Here is a 25,407-nt window from a genome sequence, read left to right on the forward strand (position 1 = left end):
AGACAAGCCGGTACTTGTAGAGAGAAAAGGTTTAACTCATTGTAAACTTTACCAGACAAGCCGGTACTTGTAGAGAGAAAAGGTTTAACTCATTGTAAACTTTACCAGAGAAGCCTGTACTTGTATACAGAAAAGGTTTAACTCATTATAAACTTTACCAGACAAGCCGGTACTTGTATAGAGAAAAAGTTTAACTCATTGTAAACTTTAATTGTCATTCATCAGAAATTATTATTTCTTTCCAAAATCGTGAAGGATGAAACAAATTACAATATAGTAGTATTACTATATATATGAGCTGTAACTGGTCAAATCGCTAATGTGTTGAGCAAACATAATTTTATTGTTATTTTCAAGCCAGTTAATAAAATTAACTTAATACTAACTTCTTTAAAGGTAAGATATTTTGGATAAAAAGGTATTCATGAAGTTAGGCGTGATTGTAATATATTATATTGCGGTCAAGCTAAACGCAATGTAAAATACCGTCTTAATGATGTTAATTTTTCCGCTTACTAAATACACTGTTGAAAGAGGTCATTCGATATGAAACAATAGTTTGAAATAAACGTGAAACTTAAATTGAATCAACTGAAATCTTGTGCTTTAATATTCATTTATTATTTACTAACTTTAAGTTTACAATGAGTTAAATCTCCTTCTTTGTCTATTTCATTAGAGTAAAGCCATAGTAACCTATCTGTTGTGTCAATCGAACCCAGGATTTTAGTGTTCTAAGTCCTTAAACTTATTTCTGAACCATCAGGAGACCTTTCTTCTTGTATTCCTGTTTGCCCCGTATGTTTTATTCCCGATGACGGTACCGAAATATGTAGTTCCTTTATGTTGGCTTCACCAAATATAATTTTTATTATACATTTTAAACATTGTTCCTGTTCTTGATTTTAAAATCACTGTATAATTTCCTCACATTCACCAGGGGTCAACTCGACACGTTTGTTAGACTTGATTGGCTCATCTGGCTTGTAGCAGAAAGAGGAAGGCGTCACCTTGCGTCCTCTGTTGAAAAAAAAACCGAAAACTCTCTGAATCATGTTGGTTTTGTCTTTAGCAAGGTACCAAAATTAAATGTAAATTTTCAATAATAATAATATGTTATCTCCCTATGCATATAAACATTATATAACAGCACCAAGGCTATAATTCCCAAATATAAAACAACAGTGATGATATCTTGTCTATGAATCACGAGAAGTTGTGGATATAAATCGGAAAATAGAACCAAGAACATTATCGATTTAATAATGAAAGAAGTTCTCGATGACAAAGAGTGAAAGAATGACTATAAAATGATTGTCTTAGTTAAGATAACTTTACATTACATGCTTAAATCGTGCGCCAGATGTTCTTCATAGTACTTTAGACGAGTTTATTTGTATAAAATGCTATTTGTGAATGAAACAATGCATAAGTTTACAAGAGTGTAATTTCTTCCTTATTACGCCGTTATAGATCATTACATAATGATGTAATCATGGGTCGTTACTAGTCGTAAAACCACTACTTATGAACACCTAACTCACTCTATATTTCCGTTGTTAATAGGGTTGACAGACACTCTGCTCAGATACACTTCTTTGTCGCCTTCGTAAGTTTTACCTTGCCAAAATTCGGGGTCAAATAAAGTAGGGGCATAGCTGACCCATTTAAACTTGACTGTCTCTATTGGGCCAGGGTTCTTCTTTGTAGACACGAGGTAACTGTATTGTTCTCCAGGCTCAAGCTCTTCGGACCTAAATACAAATTGTTTTAATAAACCACACGAGAACTGAAGTTAATGTGATTACAAACTTAAACATCAAATTTGTCAAAATATATTGTAATTCACTACAATTTATATGCCTTCTTTGAAAATAGCTATTGATTATATAATTAACATATCAGCTCCAACTAATAAATAACACATGAAAAAGAATTATATTACTTGATCCTAAAATGTGATAGAATAAGATACCCCATTGCTGTTTATCTTTTATTCAGTAAGAGTACTAGTTTTTTAAAACCAGAAATTAATATCCCGAATACCGAAAAAATGAATCATACGAAACATACCGTTCTGAGTACAGATGAATCATAAGAAACACATCATCCTAAATACAGAAGTATCGTAAAAAGCACGCAGTTTTGAATACAGAAGTCTTATAAGAAACACACCGTCTTGAATACAGAAGTGTCATAAATGCATGCCGTTCTAAATGCATAAGTGTCATAAGAAACACATTGTGCTGAATCCAGAAGTATCATAAGAAACACATCATCCTAAATACACAAGTATCATAAGAAACACACCGTCCTGAATACAGAGTATCATATAAGCATGTTATAGAAAGGTGAGCTAGCCTGGACATGGAAGAATCGTAACAAGTTTTCTAATATCTTCAATAACAATTAAAATGTATAAGGATTGTATTTTAGCTATAAGTTCAGTTTTCTGAAGTACTTTATCAACACTTATTCAAAATGTTAATTCAAGGTAAGTATAATGATAAAAGAAACAAACTCAAAGTTATTAGATTATCATTAAGTACAAGTACAATAGTACTTAACAGTAGGGATCGTGATGAAACAAAATGGCGTCCATAAAAATCGTCCGCTTAAAACCACCTTTAAGATGTCTGAATATTAACAATGACTATTTTGCAGTATTGAATGAGTAAAACTTAAACTTATCACTAACTATAAAAGGCTTATTCTCTTTGTCACTCTGTTGAGAACGCTTTCACGCTCTTTTTCTGGTAATGCTCAATAATATACATCGTCGTTTAGCAACAAAAATATTACCTAATTGTTCTTAGGCCAACTATGGTGTTAATGTTGACTGCTCAATATTCATGTTGATTTGTCAGAAAGATTTGTTTTTTATCTTTTTTTTTTTGATAACTTTGTTTTATGACTGAGGTGTAGCCAAAAGCAAATATAATTTACCAAATAATGTTTCAGCTAAGCTTTACAGTATGCTTATGTACTAGGCATAATGCTTAAATTAGCCTACAAATAGGCCTACTATTACTAACGTTATAGAGTCAGTGTATAAAAAGTTTTAAGTGCTGAATAAATGTTAATTAATAAATATTTCTGGGATAGTAGGAAACATGCATTACCTACTTGGACTTAAAACATAAAGAAAAATAAACGTTTATTACTACCAAATATCTTTTATCCTTTGTACAGTCGAAAGAGTTGAAAATTTGTGTCGGAATGTCCACACTATGTTTTCTACTTCCTGACCAGAACACAGTGAAAAGGCTAAGAGTGCTATTTAAATCTCTGAGTGTACACGTACTTTTGTTCACGGTAACATTTCATTTTTCTGCGTAGGTTTTACTAAAAATGTGGTGATTAAAGAATTACTTTGAGACTGATAAAATAAGTGGAGAGTAGGTGCATTTTAGAGGTATAGACAAATTCGTTTTAGTTAAATTCTATAATTCTAGTTATACATTCAACAATGGTTTCCCGTCATTTTTGACGTGCTTTTTTTACTACTTGTACTTATAAAGCCGCCTAAATTGTTATATATGTGTTTATAGAATGAATCAGATTTTCACTATTTCAACGAATTTTCACCTAACTTATTAAGTTTCCAGACAAGCACACGGAAAATATAACGATCCTTACTGAACCTTACCGTTCTAATTGTTTCATAGAACTCTTCCGTCTGGGGTCTCAATGATTCCTTTTTTTGTGCCGAAAAGGATACTAGCATATATATAAAAAACGGACGATTTGCTACTTTGGGCATATAATTAGATTTGAAATCAAAAATTGGTAGAGATCCTGATGAGTAATAAAATCGAATCGAGTATACGCTTGGTATTGCTGGCGCACAAAAATATAGCTAAAAAGAGGAAATAAATCAGAAAATTTGTATTTTATTTCATAAAGACAAGTTTGGATTGTTATATACCTAACCTAAATAGCTATAATAATATAAAAAGATTAATGGTACAAAAAGTGTTGGAAGAAGAAAGTCAAAACTTCAAAAAGTATTGAAAGAAGAAAGTCAAAACTACAAAAAGTATTGAAAGAAGAAAGTCAAAACTACAAAAAGTATTGAAAGAAGAAAGTCAAAACAACAAAAAGTATTGTAGGGAAGAGAGTCAAAACAACAAAAAGTATTGAAAGAAGAAAGTCAAAACTACAAAAAGTCAAAACAACAAAAAGTATTGAAAGAAGAAAGTCAAAATTACAAAAAGTGAGTGACTTAAAACTTAAAAATATTATCTCTACTTTGGCTCAGACTATCATAATTACAGTGATTTACTAAAGTAGGGATAATTTCAAAAAATAATTTAAATAAGTCAGTTTTTGTAGTTTTGACTTTCTTGTTGCAATACTTTTTGTAGCATTAAAACTTTTTATATTACTAAAGCTAGCGAGGTTACGTATATATCTAACCCAGCTGGACTTTATAAAATTGAAATTTTATGTTATATTTATATTATTATGTTCTGCTGATAAATCAGAAAAACAAACTAGTTTGGTGTCCGACATAAATGTTAACTTCTAAAGTTTGATGTTTATATAATACATATTTTATTAAGTAAGATCTTTTAACTCTTTTGAAACTCATAGTATTATAGTACATGAAAGTTTCTTTAGAACTTTTCTTAAATAAACTAACCTTTCACTTAGTCGAATTGAGAGATCGTCATCTTCACCTTCTATTGTGACGTAAAGTTTTCCTCGCTGAGTAGAGCTATCTTCTGGTTTAGCCAAAGTCACCTGAACCTGATAGTCATACACTGGAAGAAAAATATAAAATTAAACTGAATTTACTAAAGAATTTTTAGAGTGTAATTAAAATGAACTGCTTCGGAAGTGCTTACTCTAGATTCTATTATGTAAAGTGACAATTAAAAGTGCTACTTTAAAGACTCCGTAGCTTATAAATTGGTCGTGTGAATCACATCACTTACAAGCAACAGAAACTAGAGAAGGTCGCGCCATCTGTAATATTTCTGACTCTCCAATCTTTCATCTTTATTCAAAATCATTATAAATACATTTAATCATTTTTATAGATTCTTTAATATTTAGTGGTATCATATCAATTTTCTGAGCTAAACTAATAGTTCCTTCCTATGAATAACAGGAGTGGTAAGATTTACATAGTTCCTTCCTATGAATAACAGGAGTGGTAAGATTTACATAGTTCCTTCCTATGAATAACAGGAGTGGTAAGATTTACATAGTTCCTTCCTATGAATAACAGGAGTGGTAAGATTTACATAGTTCCTTCCTATGAATAACATGAGTGGTAAGAGTGGCACAGCGGTATATCTGCGGCCTTACAACGCTAAAAACAGGGTTTCGATGCTCTTGGTGGGAAGAGCACATTGTGTTTTTTGTGCTTAATTACAAACAAACAATATTTTAATGAAATTAGAATTATCGTGTACGTTATAATTCAGTTTTATATTATCTGAGTTTAATTCCTTTATTTAAAAAGGAACCTTTCAGAAATACTTAAACGTCAGTTTTGTTGTCATGTGATGCACGAGCGTTACACAGATTTTAATATTTTGTCTCTATTACATGTAACAATCTAGAATTAATTCTATTCGTAAAGCCATATTTACCTGTCCACATTTCAAGTTCATTTAGGTCAATTCAGAAACATATATATATATATATCCTCATCCCCTGACAGTAGCCATGCCCACCTTCTATAGCTAAACCTGAGGTTACAAGCCACACATATTTATTTGACGTACATTTTTTACAAACAATAGAAAGAGCTAATTTTAAACAACAATCTCTCAATGGTTATTTTAAAACTGGCATGCAATATTCTTTAAGAAGTGCATCAAACTGTTTTTAGCATCGTTGCAGTTTTGCTCTCACTTAGAATTATTTCTCGACTTGATACATATTAGTTTGTTTGTTTGTAGTTATGCACAAAGCTACACAATGGGCTATCTGTGCTCTGCCCACCACGGGTATAGAAACCCGGTTTCTAGCGTTGTAAGTTCACAGACATACCGCTGTGTCACTGGGGGGCATAGTTTGATAGACATTTAAATCGTATTTATATTTTACTTAACTATGTATCACTTATATTTTAAGATTTATATTTGAATAGCTTAATAATTTTTTTTATATAACCCCAACTTCACATTGCTCCACCACGCGTACATTACTAAACGTGTACAAAAACATTTTTTCAAAGGCTAAACTATCTTTGCTGACGATACCGATATATCGCCCGGGAGCACCCGTTGATGTAAGGAATTTATCGTTCTGTAGATTATCGTTGTTTAGATTAAATTTGTATTTAAAAATATGCGTAACTTATAGTGTCAAATATGTGTTGCGTGTAACGAATTTGTTATATATTTATTTCAATGACAACGTTTGTTGGGATTGAGTTTATATGTCAAAACGTGTCTTGCTTACAGTGTTAGTTACGTATGGCGAAACTCCCGCCAATTTTCCAAGGTTGTAGAATATTTGTGAACGCAAAAATCGACAATATATCCACTTCCGTAACCGGTTAAACATAGTTCAGTATTGTTGTCCGAACTTTCGAGAAAGAACATTTCCCACACATATAAAAAGACCAAGGCCAAAGAAGAGAGCATATATTAGTCTGCTAGGAATCTATTATAACCGTGTACGCTATAAACCGTGATTTTGCTAACCCTTATCAACCGGAAAATATACGACATTTGACCAGGAACAGTTATAAATTTCGAACATCAGTGAATTCTCATCGGGCGTTAGTATATTTCCAAAAATATTACTGGATTCTCATCGGGAATTAGTGGTTTTATGAAAATATTATCTTACTTCAACGGTCCATCAATTCAGTGTCTGACAAAGCTAGCTAGCTTCTCGGCAATTGTACGTACTTTGACTTCAAGTTAACTCGTTGGATATCAAGGAGACTCTGAACTAGGAAGAAGATTTTATGTTATTTGTAAGTTAGTGAAATCTTTGTCTATGAAACTTTGTTTGTAGTAATTAATCGTAATAGTTGCTGTTGTAAATTATACTGTTGTATATATATATTAAAACGTATTTGTGTCAAAAACAAAAACGGTGTGAATCAATCTTGTTGGCAAATAGCATAAATTAAATAAAATATTGGCATATTTCTAGACACTAAAATCAGGGTACAATTTAACTATTATAATTTAAATCATTTAACTCGGCTTCGGATTATTTCAAATTCTCAATATGTAACAGGTAAAGAACAGGAAAGGAAAATAAGACGTTAACAATTCACTCAGTTGAGCTGAGTGCAGGATAGAATATGATCCAAAACAAAGATCATCAACTGTGATTGTCTTTGGAGTTATGTCAGCAGGAGAACTGATTAGCTTTACAGAAGACTATGTAAGATGTATTTCAACCTATTGAAGAGCCCGAGGTTTGTGTCGAGATCATTTACAGAGTATAACGAGGTTTGGATCCATTACTGAATCCTCTTGACCATTTACTCAAAGAGAAGTCCCCTAGAGTTATGATGACAAGTCATGATAAATGACAAAATATCATTTCATCTTTGTGCAATAAAACACAGTAAAAAGATCACCAGAACTATTTGATTCAGGGACAATTCAGAAACAGTAGCTAAGCAAGGAAAGACAATGAAATTTTGTTTGTACTTTGCTTGAAATAATTAATTAATGATATTTTTCATTATTGCAAAAGCTATACTTGGGATGATTAATGTTGATAACTGTTAAAGTTATCTTATTGTTAATTATGAAGATTTAAATTTAATGTACCATGTTTTATTGTTGTTCAATGGACTTCAAAAACCAGAGAATGAGAAATGTTGAAGGCTATGATTTTTGATTTACACTCTATATTGTTTGATCAAAAGTTTGTTTTTGTTTGTTTTTAATTTTGCACAAAGCTACACGAGGGCTATCTGCGCTAACCATCCCTAATTTAGCAGTGTAAAACTAGAGGGAAGGCAGCTAGTCATCATCATCCACCATTAACTCTTGGGCTACTCTTTTACCAACAAATAGTGGGACTGACCGTCACATTGTAACGTCCCAACGGCTGAAAGGACGAGCATTTTTGGTGGGAGGGGGGATTCGTACCCGCGACCCTCAGATTGCGAGTCGAGCGCCTTAGCCACCTGGTCATTGGATCAAAGGTAGTATTTCGTCTATTCAAGGTCGTGGTTTTATGGCTAGGACCTTGTCTTTCAAATGTTGTAGTGTATATTGATGGGGTTCGATAATAAAGTTAAAGAGAAACGACATTTACACTCCAGGTATTTATAAAAAAACTTTTATTTTAACCGATGTTTCACCTTTGCGGATTCTCCAGGGCTAGTACATAGAACCTTCTTGAGTTAGTGTAAAGTAGATTATTGATTTGTGAAGTTCCGTTATTGTCTAATTATTGAGTTTCTTAATCAGTTGTGTGTTATCAGTTATTTCACTTTTGTGGATATTGAGATCGGGTTTCAATAAAGGAATAGACACGAGAGAAGTTAGGAAATACATGGTATTGGTGTAGGCTGTGATCTTGTTATTCTGAATTTCTGAAATTAATTTGTATAACTTAAAAACAAGAAATATAATGCTTTTACAATCTTCAAGTGGAATAGGATTTGTTTTATTTTTACCCAATAATCCCGAAAAATGTTATCAACAATAAAAACCGTTACAACAATACTTTTCAACAACTTGGTAATTGTATATATATATATGGTGTTTTTATATGTGATTTTAAGAATATGTAGCACTGATGCTACAAATTTATTTTTCTTAATTATTCAGCAAACAAACACTATTTTGTCACTGGCAAATCGAAAAAATCTGACTAGTCTTCATATAGTGGTGGATTACATATATGGTAATGTTACGTCTCTGATCGTTTGTTAATTACTCGTAAAAAATCTTTCTGAAGAACTTCAGCGATACAAGTCCTTTCAAGTTTATTCTTTCTCAATACAACTTTGCAGTACATTTAATTTCCACAGTCAGTTTAACTTAAACACACGCTATAATTCTCAACGAACAATTCGTGCAGTTTACTTACTACCACGCTTGACTCAATTGTCCGTCTATATCTTCAATCTCTCTGTCTGCTATCTCGTTCCAATTGATTGTCGGGCTTATATATTAGAATACAGCATATCTAGCAAACACTCGAGCATTCACAAACCTTCGAGATACTCATTACGTGTCACCAGCGTCACGTGACTTGCGCTGTCGTAACAGTATTTTAGTTGTATTTTGCTTAACACAGTGAGCATATATTTATACAGAGTTGAATAATATGTATTAAAAGGACTTTGTATATGCAAGTCCGCAAGTCACGTGAAAATCATAGCCGATATATAGTTGCAGAAGAACGGTATGTAGTAGAAAAATATTTTAACATTGTTTGGCTTATGCAGATACTATGATGTCACCAAAAATTGACAGCTTTTGGGGAGGGTATGTTGCAGCTATTTCCTATGTAAAATACATATGCAATCATAGTACAGTGTATGGAGAGGGCGCTACGGAAGAGAGAAGACGTTAAAAAGTTAAGCTCTTATAGATTTTGAAAATTATTTAATATTAATATTATAATTTGTAGTAATTTGGGTTAAATAACATAAGAATAACTAGATATAGTAAGATTGGTAAATAAAAGTAAGATGGTCAACGTTTTAACTTAGAGTTTAGTGGTGTAAATTTTACTACAACGTTAAAATAGGCTTAGTACACGTAACGGTAGTTTAGGCTTAGGTATACTTTAACTTACTGGTAAATTGTAAAACAGGTTAAATACATTGATTTTATTCAATAAATACAATCTAAAAACTAGTTTATTGTCTCCTGGTGTTTTAAAGTTTAACTTGTTTACTTGAACTTAGATCCATTAGGTTAAATTCAGCCTATAGTTATAGGTAGGTTATAATATTGTTACGACAGCGGAGGTCACGTGACCCTAGTAACACGTCATGCGCTTCTAGAACGTTCATGAAGTCTCGGGAGTTTACTAGATTTCGGTATTCCTGTACATATAAGACGGTCAAGACGTGACGGCAACAATGGGTAATTGAACTGCAGACAGAGAGAGAGAGAGGTATTGTTGAGTCGAGCACGTGAGACGTTCGTTGAGACTTATAGCGTTTGTTATTGCGTGACTGTGGAAATTAAGTGTATTGTAAAGTTGTATTTAGAAAGAATAAACCAGTTTTATTTAAGAAAGGACTTATGTCGCTAAAGTTTCTTCGGAAAGAAATTATACAGAAAATTAATTAACGACCAGAGACGTAACAATATATATTAGGCTAAATGCATTGTATTATTAATGTTATGTACACATCAAAACTAGTTATTGTCACTTCTAATAAAGTTCTATTTCTAAGTTCTATATAATTAAAGATAAACCTTGTTACTTTAGTGTGAAGACAAACTAGTGATAAAAAAACACATAATTGGTTCTTAAACGTTAGGCTTAACTGTAACAGTGTTGACAACAGCCTACTGGTAGTTGGTATTAAGTATTTATTTTCAGCCTATAAGTATAAATATAATGGTTAAGACTAGTGTAGGATCACAGTTTGTTAAGTGTAATGGGTGCAATGAGTGGGTTTTATTTGGGAACTCAGGACTGGTATGTACTTTTAATGAAGCTAGTATTGAAGATGTGCAATTTGTATGTAGAGTTTGTAGGTTGGGGGAGAAGTTAAAGGCTATCATAATTAAAGTAGAGGCAATAGATAAAAAGAAATGTGGAATGTGGGAAATGACAGCAGGATTTCAGGAGGAGCTTAAGCTTTTATGTGCAAGGGATACATCAGGTAACAAGGACTTTCACGAAGTTGGAAAGAGTACTATTAGAGCTAAAGTTAGTGAATTTAATTATAATGAGCCTATTCCATTGAGCAACAAATTTCAGCCCTTGGCTTCTGCAGACGAGGAATTTTTGGAGGGAAGGAAAAGAAAAATGTCAGAGAAGGATGTGGATGATAAGGAGGTTATAGGTGATTCCTCGGCAAGGCATGTGGATAGGTTAGGTTGTGGGGTAAATCAGGAGGAAAGAATAAGTTTATGCTACCCAGGGGCACAGGTGGAAGATATAACTGACAGAGTAGGAGATAAAATAATCAGTGGTAGCAGATATGGAGTTTTTGTAGTGAATGTAGGGGTTAATGATGTAGGGAAAGGTAGGCCATTAATAATTACAAAGGGTTGATAAATGCATTTAAAGAAAAGTCCATAACTTAATTCTGTCAGGGATATTGTCCAGAATTAGCTGTGGGGATGAAGTTATAAGTAGGTCACTAGGGCTAAATGTTAGGCTTAGGTTAGTATGTAAGGATGAACAGATTGATTGGTTGGACTTGTGGGATCAGTTCAGTGGAAGAAGGGAACTTTTTTGGAATGGATGTTTTACATTTAAGTAAAATAGAGCCTGGCTTGTTTGCTATGGCTATTAACTCAGCTGTAAGGGAAGTTATAAACTACAACTATATAGTGGTGAGGGCCTAGAATAAACTAAATGGAAAAAGAATAAGAAACAGAGAAAAGATTAGCATAGGAAATGAGCATAGAAGTAATTATAAGCATAGGCTTAATTGCTACTATTGTAATGCTAGAAGTATAAGAAATAAAATAGATGACTGTAGAGCACTGGTAGGATTTTGATATAATGGGAATAACTGAAACATGGTTAAACGTAGACGATTTTTATGACAGAAATTTCTTTGAAATACAGGGTTATAGGTTATTTAATAGGGACAGAGTACTAAAGAGGGGAGTGGCTTTATATGTACAATGAGTTACATTCTGTTGAAGTTGAGGATATCAAAGATAATTGCAAGGATATTGAATACTTTTGGTTTTCTATTAGTGGATAGATATGGAAAAGGCTTTTAGTGGGAATTTTTTACAGAACACGAAATGATACTGATGAAATTAATGAGAAACTTTAAAAAGAGATTAAGATTTCAGCTGTTAATGAAGTCATAATTATGGGTGATATTAATTTCAGGCATATAGATTGGAAAGTGGTAGAGTCAAACCATAAGGGAGAAACGTTTTTGGAAACTGTTCAAGATGACTTTCTTCACCAATTAGTCAAGGAACCTACTAGAAATAATGTTATTTTAGATTTATTGAGAACTTCTAATATAGAAATTGTTGAGAGGTGTAAATTGCGGAACATCTGGGTGCAAGTGATCATTGCTCTATTAGGTTTGATGTTTTGCTGCATATAGAGATAATAAATAAGGATATTTTGGTTAACATTTTAAAAAAGCAAATTTTGAAGGGATGCAACAAGAATTATCGGTTGTGAATTGGACAGCTGAGTTATTTGGAGACACTGATCACATGTGGAAAAGTTTTAAACATTCAAGGTAAACATATTTCTTATAGAAAGAAAATGGTAGCTGCAACTAAAAAACCAGATTGGCTGATAAAGAGTTTAAAAGATAAAAATTAAAGAAGAGCATCACAAATTTGAAAAAATTAATATGACTAGTATGACAGGAGATTTAGAAGATCAAGAAAGTTGGTGAAACAGGAAATTAGGAAATCGAAAGGGATGTATGAGAAAAGACTAGCTGAACATGTAAAAATTAATAGTAAGGATTTCTTTAAATACATTAAGAGTAAACAAAATGTTAGGATGGGGGTAGGACCCTTGAGCGATGATAAAGTATGGCTTTCATATGATGATTATGAGATGACTGGGTTATTAAACTTTGCTTTTTCTTCAGTTTTTACTAATGCAGATTTATGCAGTATTCCACATCTTGAACAGTTGATAAATAGAAACAGGATCGAACAAGATGACTGCATTAATTCTGAGCTGGTTATAAAAAAAACTGAGAAGTTTAAAGAACCAGATAATATTTCCCCAAGATTCTGAAGGAGGTTAAATATTTTTGTCAGTCCTTGAATAGTGGGCAGGTATCCTAGGATTGGAAGTTAGCTAATGTAACTCCTCTTTTCAAGAGAGGGGTTAAAATTGTCCTAGTAATTATAGACCCATTAGTCTTATATCAGTTGTGGGGAAAGTATTGAATGTCTGATAAAAGATGCTTTGCAAAAGCACTTAACAATGTTTAGAATTTTATTGGACAGTCAACATGGTTTCACTAAGGGAAATCTTGCCTTACTAATCTTTTGACATTCTTTGAAATGGTTACTGCATGTGTAGATGAAGGTAAGAGTGTAGATATGGTATATCTGGATTTTTAGAAAGCCTTTGATAATGTGCCACATAAAAGGCTTGTAAAAAATTATTTCTATAGATGTGGGGGATAAGTTAGCTAATTGGATAGAAGAGTGGATGGATGGAAGAAAGCAGAGAGTTGTTACAAATGGAGTTTAGTCAAACTGAATTAATGTCATGATACCTCAGGGCTCAATTTTAACACATTTTTCTCTTTTTATTTACATCAGTGATATAGATGACGAATGGTCAATAAATGACTTAAATTTTCTGATGATATTAAGGTGTTGCTAGCTGTGAAGAGGATGCTGCTGATTTACCAAAGAATTTAGATCATTTAATGAATTAAGTAAATAAATGGCAAATGGATTTTAATCATAATAAATGCAACATAATGCATGTGGGTTATCATAATTTGAAATATAAGTATAGTTTGGACGGGAATAACCTTAACAGTGTCATAAAAGAAAAGGGATCTCATGTCATAGTTGATCAGTTTCTAAAGCCATCCATGCAGTGTGCTGTTGCTAGTGGTAGGGCAAATAGGATTTTAGGTTGTATCTATAGAAATGTTGAATACAAGTCTAAAGAGGTTATAATTTCATTGTATAGGTCACTGGTTAGGCCAAATTTGGAATATTGTGTTCAGTCTTGTGCTCCTTGCTATAGGAAAGACATCAAATTGTTGGAAAGGGTTCAGAGAAGGTTTACAAGAATGGTGCCTGTGATGGAGGGGTTGTTATACGAGAAAAGGTTGAATTGTAAATGAAATTGATAGTGTTGAGGTATCTTTTTTTTCATATTTAAAAGTGAGAATAGTAGGACTATGGGACATAAATATACATTTCGGCAGGGTTGGAGTTATCTTCAGTTAAGACCTTTGGAATGGGTTGATTTCAGATGTTGTGAAGGCAGTAAATTTAAATGAGGTTTCGAGAAAGCTTGATAAGTGTATGAATGATAAGTGCTGGCTTGAATATTTTGTTTTATTGTTTTTCAATTTATTTATTAATAGTTTTAGTTTACTTTAGAGAATGGAACAGCCGAGATGGACCAATAGGTCCCATGTTGTTCCAAAATGTTATTTGTTGAGATGGATTATAATGGCATGTTGTTTTAATATAATATATTCATCCTCTCTTTATGCATTTAATCTGAAATACTTTAAACATTCTAATCTTATATTTTCTATTTGCTCTTGTCCAGGATTACTGGACAAATAATGAATTAAATGATAGATTGGATTTTATATTTCTCTTGTAATTTTCTTTGATAGCTATTTTCTAAACAGCTGGAAAAAAATATATTTTTTAGTGATTGGTGATATTGTTAGTTAATACTGATAGCTATGCTAATGATTTCAACACACTACTCCAAGTTCTGCAGTAAATGGTATTTCTCTGTCAGTTTTTATATTTTACTCCATACTTATGTGAAGCAGTGCAGAGTTCTGAAATAACCATAATAATAAAAAAATACTATGTATTTCAAACAAAATTATTGGCAAATTATGTTTTACAAACTAAACTAATGTTATGAAAACTATTAGAAAACCAAAACGTCATTTTGTGCACATATTTGTTATATTTCTATTATGTAGACATTACTCTGTAATTATTCACAAGTAGATGTTGTTGTTTGTTATTAAGCACAAAGCTACATAAAGGGCTATCTGTACTCTGCCCACCACGGGTATCGAAACCCAGTTTTTAGCGGTATAAGTCCGCAGACATACTGCTGTTCCACTTGGGGGCTCACAAGTAGAAGGAATGATTCAATAACAACTTGAAATTTATGGTTTATTCAAATATTCTGCATATAATATTTATTTTTCCTATACTTTCTGAATAATGTTTAACATTTAATTAGTAATGTTGTTTCTAAGGGACAATTTTATATTAGTGTAGAAACATATTGTTGGAACGTGTGCTACTGATGAGTGGTTTATTTTGGATTATTTTATAAAAATAGTGCCAACGCCAGTCAATGATATTTGTTACACATAACGTTACTTGTAAACTTAAAATCAAATACAACGGTTTAAGTAACATTCAACAGATATTCAAAGACTAAATGACTTATAAACTTTCCTTGCAAAGTTTATCGATTGGTAAACAAACAACTTACCGAAGAGACGCAATAACTCTTCTTATTAACCCCAATATTAATCACTCGTTAACTCACTGCTTCCCTGTATCATTGGCTAACTTACTTATTCACGTATTTATATTCTACTCTTGTTTTTACATACTGCACATAATTTACAGACTCTATACAGGCCTTAACTTTCATGAATTTTCCAGATATTATCATGCACTCTTTAGCAAACAAACATTTATATTAAAATACTAAAAGCATAGTATACTTGATATGATATGATTACGACATAGAACATGTATAAACATTCTCAGAGCTGTTGGAAGTCCTACCTTTAAAAACACTACCAATTGTACAATGCCTTATATACAAAATGAATAAAAAAAATTCCTACAAGCTAATCTGAAGTATGTAGCTAACTTACTGCAGTATGGCTTGGTGGGGGCCGTCTTAAAGAAAAACTTTTTTCCTTTTTTGTCATTCTTGAATTCTCGAAAGGTCTCAGCTTGTGGTCCAACCATGATGCACTTTTGGCCTGTGTCTCCACAGTCTGAACATTCACCATCCGAATACTTTTTCCAGCTTTCACAAGCGACACCTACTGGTGTACATTTTTCATTATCCATAGCTTCAATGTAATAGTCGATGGATCTCAGATGGTCACAAGCAAAAAGGCGTCTCACGCCTAGAAGTAAAAAATAAATTCCGATCATATTACGAAATAACTTATTTCTGTAAAATTTAAAATGCATTTATATTCCACACTTCAAACTCACTACTCTGACAAATGGGAACATTGAACAATTCCAACACTAATTGAGAACAAAACATGGTTAAGCTACTTCTGATAAAGATCCATAAAGCACTTTTCCTTTGTTTCAGCTACTAATATAAAAGTTTAGAAATCACTTTTGTTTTTTCTGACAGTTACCATAAAATGTTTACCAAGTGGATTTTCCTGTGTTTTACCCATTGCCATAAAACGGTAAGAAAGCAGTTTTCCTTTGTTCGAATTACTACTACAAGATTAGTAAAAAATGTTAATTTAAAAAGGGAGAATATAGATCGTTAAAAAGTACAGAAAAAAGTTAAATCAAAATGCAAAGATTATATTTTCAAGCCTACAACTGGGGACTCTACGAAAGTAAATAAACAATTTATATTATTTTCTCAAGCTACAAATCTCTATTTTGACTCTATGTTTTACACTTGTTATCAATTTTGTTGATTCCGATTCCCACCTTGATGAATTAAAAGGTTTTACTAATCTTGTTTCTTAACTTTTTTATGTCCATTGATGTGGAATAAATTGAATGTTAAATGTTCTTCAACAATTTACTCCTGCATTGGCTTTTTTTTTGTCATTCAGCCACCACACTTTACTCATTCAAAATAACAACAAAGAAAAAACGCATACACTGGTATGCAAATACGAGAAACAAAATGCAAAGGAACTTTTTTGAAGGCAAATGTTTTATCATTACGGATTTAATGACTGGCTTCCACGAATGTGACAGTGTAATGTAACAAAAGACGAGCAGCACATTTTACCTGGCAGTTTCCAATTAATGTACAACAAAACACACGAGTTGTAATTTCCAACAAATGGGCACTCTAGGAAAACACCAGAGTTTTTGATGGCAGGAAGTGAAAGACTTAGAAAATGTCGCAGCACGACAAAATTAAGAAGGTCGAAGTAAGTTTAAAACTACTCTCTCAGTTGTGTTTTTAAAATTCCTGTGCGATCTCACACTAAAGTAGATATCAATTGCAATAATTTTATAGTGGACTCATAATAATAATAGTTATAATAATAGTCCATAATAGTGATTTGTAGCTTGAGCAAACTGTCAGTAGTAGATATCCAGCCTTGTCTGTTTACTTTTTGCAATTTCATTTGTAGATTTTAAATTCTCATTTACATTATATATTGTTTTTTAAATTCACAACAAAGGGCAAATATATATCTAGAACAAGGCACAACCCTACTAAGCACATATAAAATTTTACAAGTAAAAAAGCAGTCTCTCCAATTAAAACAAATATGTTTAAAACATCACTTCAAATAAAGCTTCATGTCTTTTAAAGTAATTATTTACTGAGTCAGGTGGGTTTGAGACTGAGCTTTCGTGCAAACACGCGTTTAAAACACGTTATGTATTTATAATCACGTAAATCATCTTTCAATGAAAAATAATCAACTTTTAAATAGGACATGGGCATTCGCAGTTTTCCAAATAGTATATCTGTTTAGGTTTTGGTGCAAAATACGCAGCCGAGTTTGCTGTAGGCTTTTGAAACAATAATATGAACAAATAAACAAATTTTGATTTGGTCTAACAATCATGAAATCACTTATTTTGCTTATTATCAATGTTTTGGTGGTCTTAACTATTGAAAAAAAGTTTCTAGTGTTGTTTTAAGAATACTTCTGCTATTTAAGTTAGTTTTTGTCTGAATGTTCTACTAGAGTTTTAAGACAATTCTGTGCTATCTCTACTATGAACCACTATCGTGGTTTATGATAAGAAGTTAATAAAACAGATTTCCTTTGTTCCAGCTATTACTATAAGAGGTTAAGAAAGTAGTTTTCGTTTTTTTCTAACTACTGCCATAAAAGTTTAAAAAAGCATACTTCCCTTGTTCCAGCTGCTAACATAAAAGGTTAAGAAAGCAGTTTCTTTTTGTTCCAGCTATTACTATAAGAGGTTAGGAAAGTAGTTTTCCTGTTTTCAGATAATACAATAAGAAGTTTGGAAAACTTTTTCTTCGTTGCTGGTATTAATTAAATGGTTCGCAAAGAGTTGTTTAATTGTTTTAGGTATTCCCACCAGAGGTTAACAAAACATTTTGTTGCTCAACCTAGAGATAACATTGTTTCGTAAACTTTTTTTCCAAAGTCACTAAATGCAATAAAAAAGTTTCTTTAGATGGTTTCCATAATTATTTTTTTCCCTTCAAAATGGGGCTAATTGTGATAAGTACACTGGTGACAGAGATAACGACACTCTAATCATATTTCATGATCGTCAAGACAGTAATTCTAACTCAAAATTAGTCAATGTTTTTAAATGCTTTACATATTTTCAGTGAGCCCAAACCCAAATTTTGGAAAGTTGTGGGTTTAACTTTAGTCTTATGAAACGCCCTCCATAAAGACAGTGCTTATTGGTGATATTAAAGGTCTCACATTTAACTTCTGCTTTGTTTAACTCTCTCTATAGCAAGTGTGCTAATTGATTATACTACAAATTGTAGGTTTAACTTGTACCTTGTTCTACTCCTTCTGTAAAGAGCGTGCTTATTGGTTGTATTACACATCCTGGCTGATGATCTCCACCATTAGGGTAAAAGTCAATATGCCCAATAGCTTCTGTAGTGCCTAGGCCTAGAAATAGATAAATATATTTCAAAACATGAACTTTCGTCAATTAGAAGTTGATATGATCAGCAGTTTTTACAACATCAAGATATTGAAATACATGAAAATATAATATACCTTAAACCTTATAAGTTAGTGAAGAAATCCGCTCAGCTATTGCTTACACCATTTCGAGAATGAGGTATAAATATTATAATTATAATTATCTCCATTCTTAACTATTGACAGATAGTCAACAACTAACAATAAAAAATATGCTAGAAGTCGATATGGTCTATTGCATTCACAATATAAAAACCTTGAAATAATTAAAGAAATAATAAACATAAGCTTTAATTCTAAAATTTTGTTTGTTTGAAGTTAAGCACAAAGCTACACAATGGGCTATCTGTGCACTGCTCACCACGGGTATCGAAACCCGAATTCTAGCGTTGTAAATCTGCAAATATTCCGCTGTGTCACTGGGGGGGGGGGCTAATTTTGAAATAAAATTCTATACTTTTCACGATGCTCAGACCTAAAAAATAATAGAATATATTACAAAATGTCAGTATTCATCGTTAGAATATACAAACAGACTCTCGTAAGTTGGCATGATCTGAAAAAATAGAGGACAAATTAAATAATGTCTGTAAAATAACAGTTGTAGAGAGTCCAGACTTTTTCTACTTGGGTGTTTGCTCTTGGCAGTGATGTTTTAGAGCCAATGCTTACTGCAGCACGAATTATTTTTTAATCTCAATTCTAGACCTGGTGATTAATTTCAATTTTTCCAATTATAGTCCTTAGGTTTTGATAGGTTTAGTCTCGAAAGTTGACACTCTGGTGATGATGGTAGCTATCGTCACTGCCACTTCATTCTTGGTGTGGTGGTAGTCACCATTGCCACTGGAGAGGCACTTGCTGGCTGACCTCCCAATTTCTTTGTAGATTTCAACTCACTCTGGTTTTAGGAACTTGGTGCCCCCCACCAAAGGTAAAGGCACATTGGGTGGCAGTATTTTCTCCACGACACACCCTCTGATGTGGCATTTAAAGACTTTTCCCACTGCTCTGTCTTCACTTTGGTCTTAGTTTTAGAATTAGATGAACTGTTTCTGGTAGTAGGCTGTGCATCGAGGGTCTGCAGTAGGCTTTGATTGTTCTGAAGATTTTTTGGCTCTCCTGTCTGTGGCTTCAGTGTGTGCCAATATATCTGATGTATCTCCGTCCATTGGTTCTTCGAAGGGAGAAGCAATGTCAGCCCTTGGGGTCATTACAAAAATAGGATACTACAGAACATCTTAAAAATACCAAAAAGAAAACTCTCAATATAATTATTCTCCATCTTAAATACACATAATATATTTTAATGCAATCTTGAGAATAACAATTCAGAAGTGGCTAATTGAAAGAAGGATTTAAAAAAATATATTTGTAAATTGGAAAACCCACAATTGAAAATGTAGGATGAAATAAACTTCAGTTAACCACAAAAAAGGTCAAAACTGAAGGTGAAAAGTGTAAGTGCACAGTTACAACAGTTCTCTGCCCTAAAACATTCTGTTGGAGCATAGGGTCAAAATTATTGATATGGTCACGTGACAAGTTTATACGTTTAAGTATAATCGTCTGTATTCTGCCAATAGAACATATATCCCTACTACCTGTAGATAGCTTAGTCCAAACAGGCATCCGTGGTTCTCGCAATTGAACTATGTGTAGATGTGTCCTCCATGGTGTTTATCATCCTAACAATGGCTCACAGCTATCCTGGAAACCAGAAACATTCCTTACACTACCATCTGGCTGTAATAAAAACAGAGCCTGGGTCCATTAGGAAAGAATTAGGGAATAGACTGCAGAGTTGTGTAATCTTACTAGTAACTAAAATAAGTCGGCAGGCACTAACCTAGGTTTTCTGACCACGTTGAGTCATTAATATCAACACCTTATATCATTTCTGAATCCTTTCTGATACAACTTTAGCACTGTGAAAGACACCTACATAGCAACATTATATGAATAAATTAGTAGTATTAATGCTGCTTACTCTTCAAGTTCCTATGTAAATATAGGATCATTGTGTGAGTAAAAACACTTTTCAAAACAAAATAAATGTAATATAAACTCTACCACTATATGAATCCTGATCTTATTAATTGGATTTGCTCTTTTTCAGGGTGATGATGGGTAGAATCTCCCGAAACTGGTATAACTCAACGACAAGTGGTAAATTAAATAATAGAGAGGGCTTTACATTTATTTTCTAAATACCGTAAACAAATCTTGGTTTTACAAGAAGTTGGTCTTCTTTTTTAATTCTGTTCAAACACATTTTGGATATCATGTAAAACTTATTTTTTTTTCGTTTTAGGTCGATAACAATTAGGGAAATAAGTCGTTTCCTCGTTTTTTCTATTTTTTAAGGCGAAATTTACTGCTACGAGGCACCATTGGTTATAAAGAACAACAGTCGCCTCTTGGTTAGACTTTAATATTACGTCACTTTCTTCTGCTTTGAGAGTGACACAAGCCGAGTAACGAGAAGTCTCATTCCTGACATGATAGCAGGGATTTCCTTGGCTTGTTTTGGAGCAAGAAGTTTAGAACATATAGTGAGGATCTAAAATCAGCCTGAGCTGGGATATAGTGATGATCTAAAATCAGCCTGAACTGGGTTATGCTATAGGTTCCAAAATCAGTTACACATCATGCTGCTGCTCTTCCCATGTCAAAAGCTAATACAACTACTTTGAACATTTCAACATTCCAACCACCATTATCTTGTTGTTATCTGAATAGAACCAGTAGGAAATAAAACACTAAATATTCGGTCCTACACAAGAATCTGAAACAGGCTAGCCTCTGTAAAAGTGACAAAATTTAATTTCTGACTATGCGAATCCATTATCACAGATATCTCATTTCCAATCAGACTAGAAGTAAGAACCATACATGCACAGTTTGCATTTTAATGACATATACAGAACTAATATTAAAGAAACAATGATAAAACTGTGTCCTTTTAACAGTATTATATTTTACATAATTTCAATTACTCTCTACCAATTCAATTCAACCTACTGTTGAATTATCATTCCACCATCGAACATTACTTGATAGTTTGAAAAGCAAGTTTTGCAACGTCCTATCAGGCAAGTTTTAAAGCTTCTAGCGAACATTTTCAGATTTTTAAGGTGCCATTTGTTTAGGTATTACACCTACTAGCACCAGCCATCGTAAACTGTGTGATAATCAAGCAGTTATCCTCCAATATCCTGTCGATATCTCCTGAGGTGAAATAGCTTGGAAATTAAAAAGCTACACTCCATTTCAGTCATTGATTAGTATCCATGGCTCTATTAACTACTAATAATCGAGTTGTAATTACAAAATGCAGTCCATACATTTTATAGGAAACATCACCTCATAGCTCTGTTGAAAACCATTTCATTCATTGGTTTCTAGACATAGTTGCTACCATAGTGGGTAGTTCATCACAGTCATAGCCACTAGGGGTCTCTGACAATCATTGCAGATGAGATCTGCCCCTCCTTATCCAACCTCTTGGTTGAATAAAGCATTACCAGAGAAATTCACCATCAGGCATAGAACTGTTTTTCTCCGAATCTGTTCATTCCAGAGTGTGAACTGTGTGAAATGTTAAAATATTAGAGGAAAGATACGTTTCATCTACACAACAGTTACCCACGTTTTGTAATAAGCCTTTCCCTGACTAACTCTCGACCACTCTTGATTTAACCATCGCATACATGGATGTGGTAGAGTTGGCTGTTTCCAAGACCCTTAACTCGAATAAGTGTTTGATCCCAACAATTGGGTCGCATTGTTATGAGTTACTCAAATACTGGAGGTAGCTCACCTATCAACACTTCACAAACCCAGTTCACTCCATGATCCGTAACTACTCTGGAAAGATAACTATGGTTATTGAAAGGTTCAACAGTGCCCCACAGATCACCACCTTTACCATTTAGCACCTACTATCTCATGTGCTGGTGAGCTAGCTCCTGTTTATACACGTTCTCTGACTTATGTACAATGTCATTTTGCTCAAGTTTGAATCCTAGACTCAATCACCAGAAATCACCAGATTATGCAATAAAAGTATCTGCGGTTATGGCACCAAAGTTTTTCCTTCTACCTGTTCTGTGGTATTCTCAGATTAACTGATTTTTCTCAGAGTAAACAGGTATGATCTACAAAAACAGCAGATACATCAAATACTATTTGTCAGTTTTATGTATTGGCCAGATTCTTTACATTAGGTATCTGTGGCCTGTTGACGATAAATTTCTACAATAAATATACAGTACACAATTCACTTACTTTAAAAAAATAAAACAAGTCAAAAGTATGCACAAATGTTTGTTACACTGTTGGTTACCACAGTTGTATCCAGAACTTTAAATAATTGTCTCTTTTTCGTCAAAGTCTACACAGATTGATTCATTTACTTAAGAACACAATTGATAATACGAATTATTCTTCTCTACTCTGCTACTACAATACAGTCTGAGATAATTTCACATTAAAAATCGCCACTAAACGCTCTTTATGGCTAAACTAACAATCATGCAGTCTATATCTATCTGTCTATATCGAACTACATTTTTCGTACATATTTATACCCCGAAAGAGGTCTAGAATGTTCCACATAGTACTAGATGCAATAAGAAAAACAATGAGAAAAACTCAGAAGGTTCTAGTAATAGGATGCAATAATATAACAATCGCCAATTCATAACTATTGAACCACACAACATATGATTCGTAACAGTTACGTAATAAACTTGTGATAAACTATCGTTTCTAAAAATAACTAAAATTAACACTTGCGCAAATAAATTATCTAAATCGTAACTCTCACATTAAACTTAAACATAAATATTTGTGTATACCTATCATTATTAATACTCTGACTTTCCCTAGCTTTGAATTGTGTTTGACTCAAAGAAAAAGACTGCACAACAAACTGAGCAATTTGGAAATCTTTATTGACAAACATAAAGAAGAGAGATATATACCTTTAACAAGTTCTGGCAAGCTATGTAAACAAAATGTTACCAATTTCTCCTTTAAGTACTACAATTCTACAATTTGAAAAATAGAACAAAAACGTATCTACTGAAATCTAGCTATACCTACTAACAAATATTATTTTAAGTGAAAAAAGAAACTAAGAAACAAGGGCTTGAACCCAGAACCTTTGGCTAGCGGGGCCATTGCTCTACCATATGAACTATCTAAATGCACAATAATATTACAGCATAAAGCTTTCATGTCCAAAGCACATCACTCATTCCAGAATGCCCTTCTTAACCCCTCTGGTGTAGGAAGATAACAGTTTCTTAACACATGTTTCAACAGTTTGATCACAAAGAAATCCATAGATACTGAATCAGGTGACCTGAAAGTTATGTGTATGCAAGAAATAGCATTAATGTCAGTTTTATTATCAAATTGCTGGAGGTGTGTCACATTTGAAGAGGAAATGTGACTGGACGCCTTACTTGATGCACTGTTGGCCTGTTGGGCTAATTTCAAGGTGGAGATCCTTTTTCATTATGTGTGGAGCAAATGGGCAGCTTTTGCCACTGACCTTTGTTGTCATAGGTTATTACCTGTTACAAGACTTACCACTACTGGGATACAACTTGTTGCAAGTCCCTTTCTGGATGACCTTATTGCGCCAACTTGCTCTTTGTGGCTAAAAGTCATTAATGATTACTTTTAGTTTAGTGTCACATATTTATAAGTTAAAGATTCATAAATTACACGACTTTTGCCATTTTTATCAGAGTCTACCTTACTCCTTTAGTCATTTCATTCTTGTTTTTACTTAAACAGAACGTTGTCTGTGTATATAGCTAGATTAGAGCTTTAGTTATTTCATACTAGTTTTTACTTACCTACAATGCTGTCTGTATGTATAACGTCGACAAAGTCTGCATCTCCTCGGTCAAGGCGAACTTTTTTTGCCATGTTCGTAAAGTAAGGGCCTGGTGGATCCAGTGCTTAAAATAAAAACAAATCATTAGCTAGCTTTCGTTTACTTTAAAACTAATATCACCTGTGAAATATTTACTTTAAAATTTACTTTAAATAAGATTACACTGAACATTTATAGTGTAGCATCTCTAACATACAAATAAAAACTAAGATTACACTGAACATTTATAGTGTAGCATCTCTAACAAACAAATAAAAACTAAGATTACACTGAACTCCCTAACATACAAATAAAAATTAAGATTACACTGAACATTTGTAGTGTAGCATCTCTAACATACAAATAAAAACTAAGATTATACTGAATATTTATAGTGTTGCATCCTTAGTTTTTAATTGTATGTTAGGGATGCTACACTATAAATGTTCAGTGTAATCTTAGTCCCTAACATACAAATAAAAATTAAGATTACACTGAACATTTGTAGTGTAGCATCTCTAACATACAAATAAAAACTAAGATTATACTGAATATTTATAGTGTTGCATCCTTTTGCTACACTATAAATGTTCAGTGTAATTCTTAATTTTTATTTGTATGTTAGAGATGCTACACTATAAATGTTCAGTGTAATCTTAGTTTTTATTTGTATGTTAGAGATGCTACACTATAAATGTTCAGTGTAATCTTAGTTTTTATTTGTATGTTAGAGATGCTACACTATAAATGTTCAATGTAATCTTAGTTTTTAATTGTATGTTAGGGATGCTACACTATAAATGTTCAGTGTAATGTTAGTTTT

General features: G+C 32.8%; 1 protein-coding gene across 1 annotated transcript; it reads right to left on the reverse strand.

The window, feature by feature from the left end:
• Window positions 1-6: 6 nt before the first annotated feature.
• Window positions 7-24,666, reverse strand: LOC106475070 (inactive pancreatic lipase-related protein 1-like). The gene is made up of 6 exons (XM_013935765.2): window positions 24,565-24,666; window positions 18,539-18,655; window positions 15,692-15,952; window positions 4,646-4,766; window positions 1,545-1,754; window positions 7-1,020 (listed from the first exon to the last, which is right to left on the reverse strand). Exons 1-6 carry the CDS (start codon window positions 24,635-24,637, stop codon window positions 912-914), a joined length of 891 nt encoding a protein of 296 aa, XP_013791219.1. The 5' UTR covers window positions 24,638-24,666; the 3' UTR covers window positions 7-911.
• Window positions 24,667-25,407: the final 741 nt, after the last annotated feature.

The sequence above is a fragment of the Limulus polyphemus genome, unplaced genomic scaffold (genome assembly GCF_000517525.1).
Source record: "Limulus polyphemus unplaced genomic scaffold, Limulus_polyphemus-2.1.2 Scaffold8046, whole genome shotgun sequence".
NCBI classification, from domain to species: domain Eukaryota; kingdom Metazoa; phylum Arthropoda; class Merostomata; order Xiphosura; family Limulidae; genus Limulus; species Limulus polyphemus.

What these genes read in the sequence shown, in the direction of transcription:
- LOC106475070 (XM_013935765.2), bottom strand. Translation starts at nt 24,637, where the DNA reads ATGGCAAAAAAAGTTCGCCTTGACCGAGGAGATGCAGACTTTGTCGAC. An exon ending in ACATACAGACAGCATTGTAG is followed by an intron (nt 18,656 to 24,564) that starts GTAAGTAAAAAC and finishes ATCTATTTCTAG; the next exon opens with GCCTAGGCACTACAGAAGCT. An exon ending in ATTAACAACGGAAATATAGA is followed by an intron (nt 1,021 to 1,544) that starts GTGAGTTAGGTG and finishes TTTTTTCAACAG; the next exon opens with AGGACGCAAGGTGACGCCTT.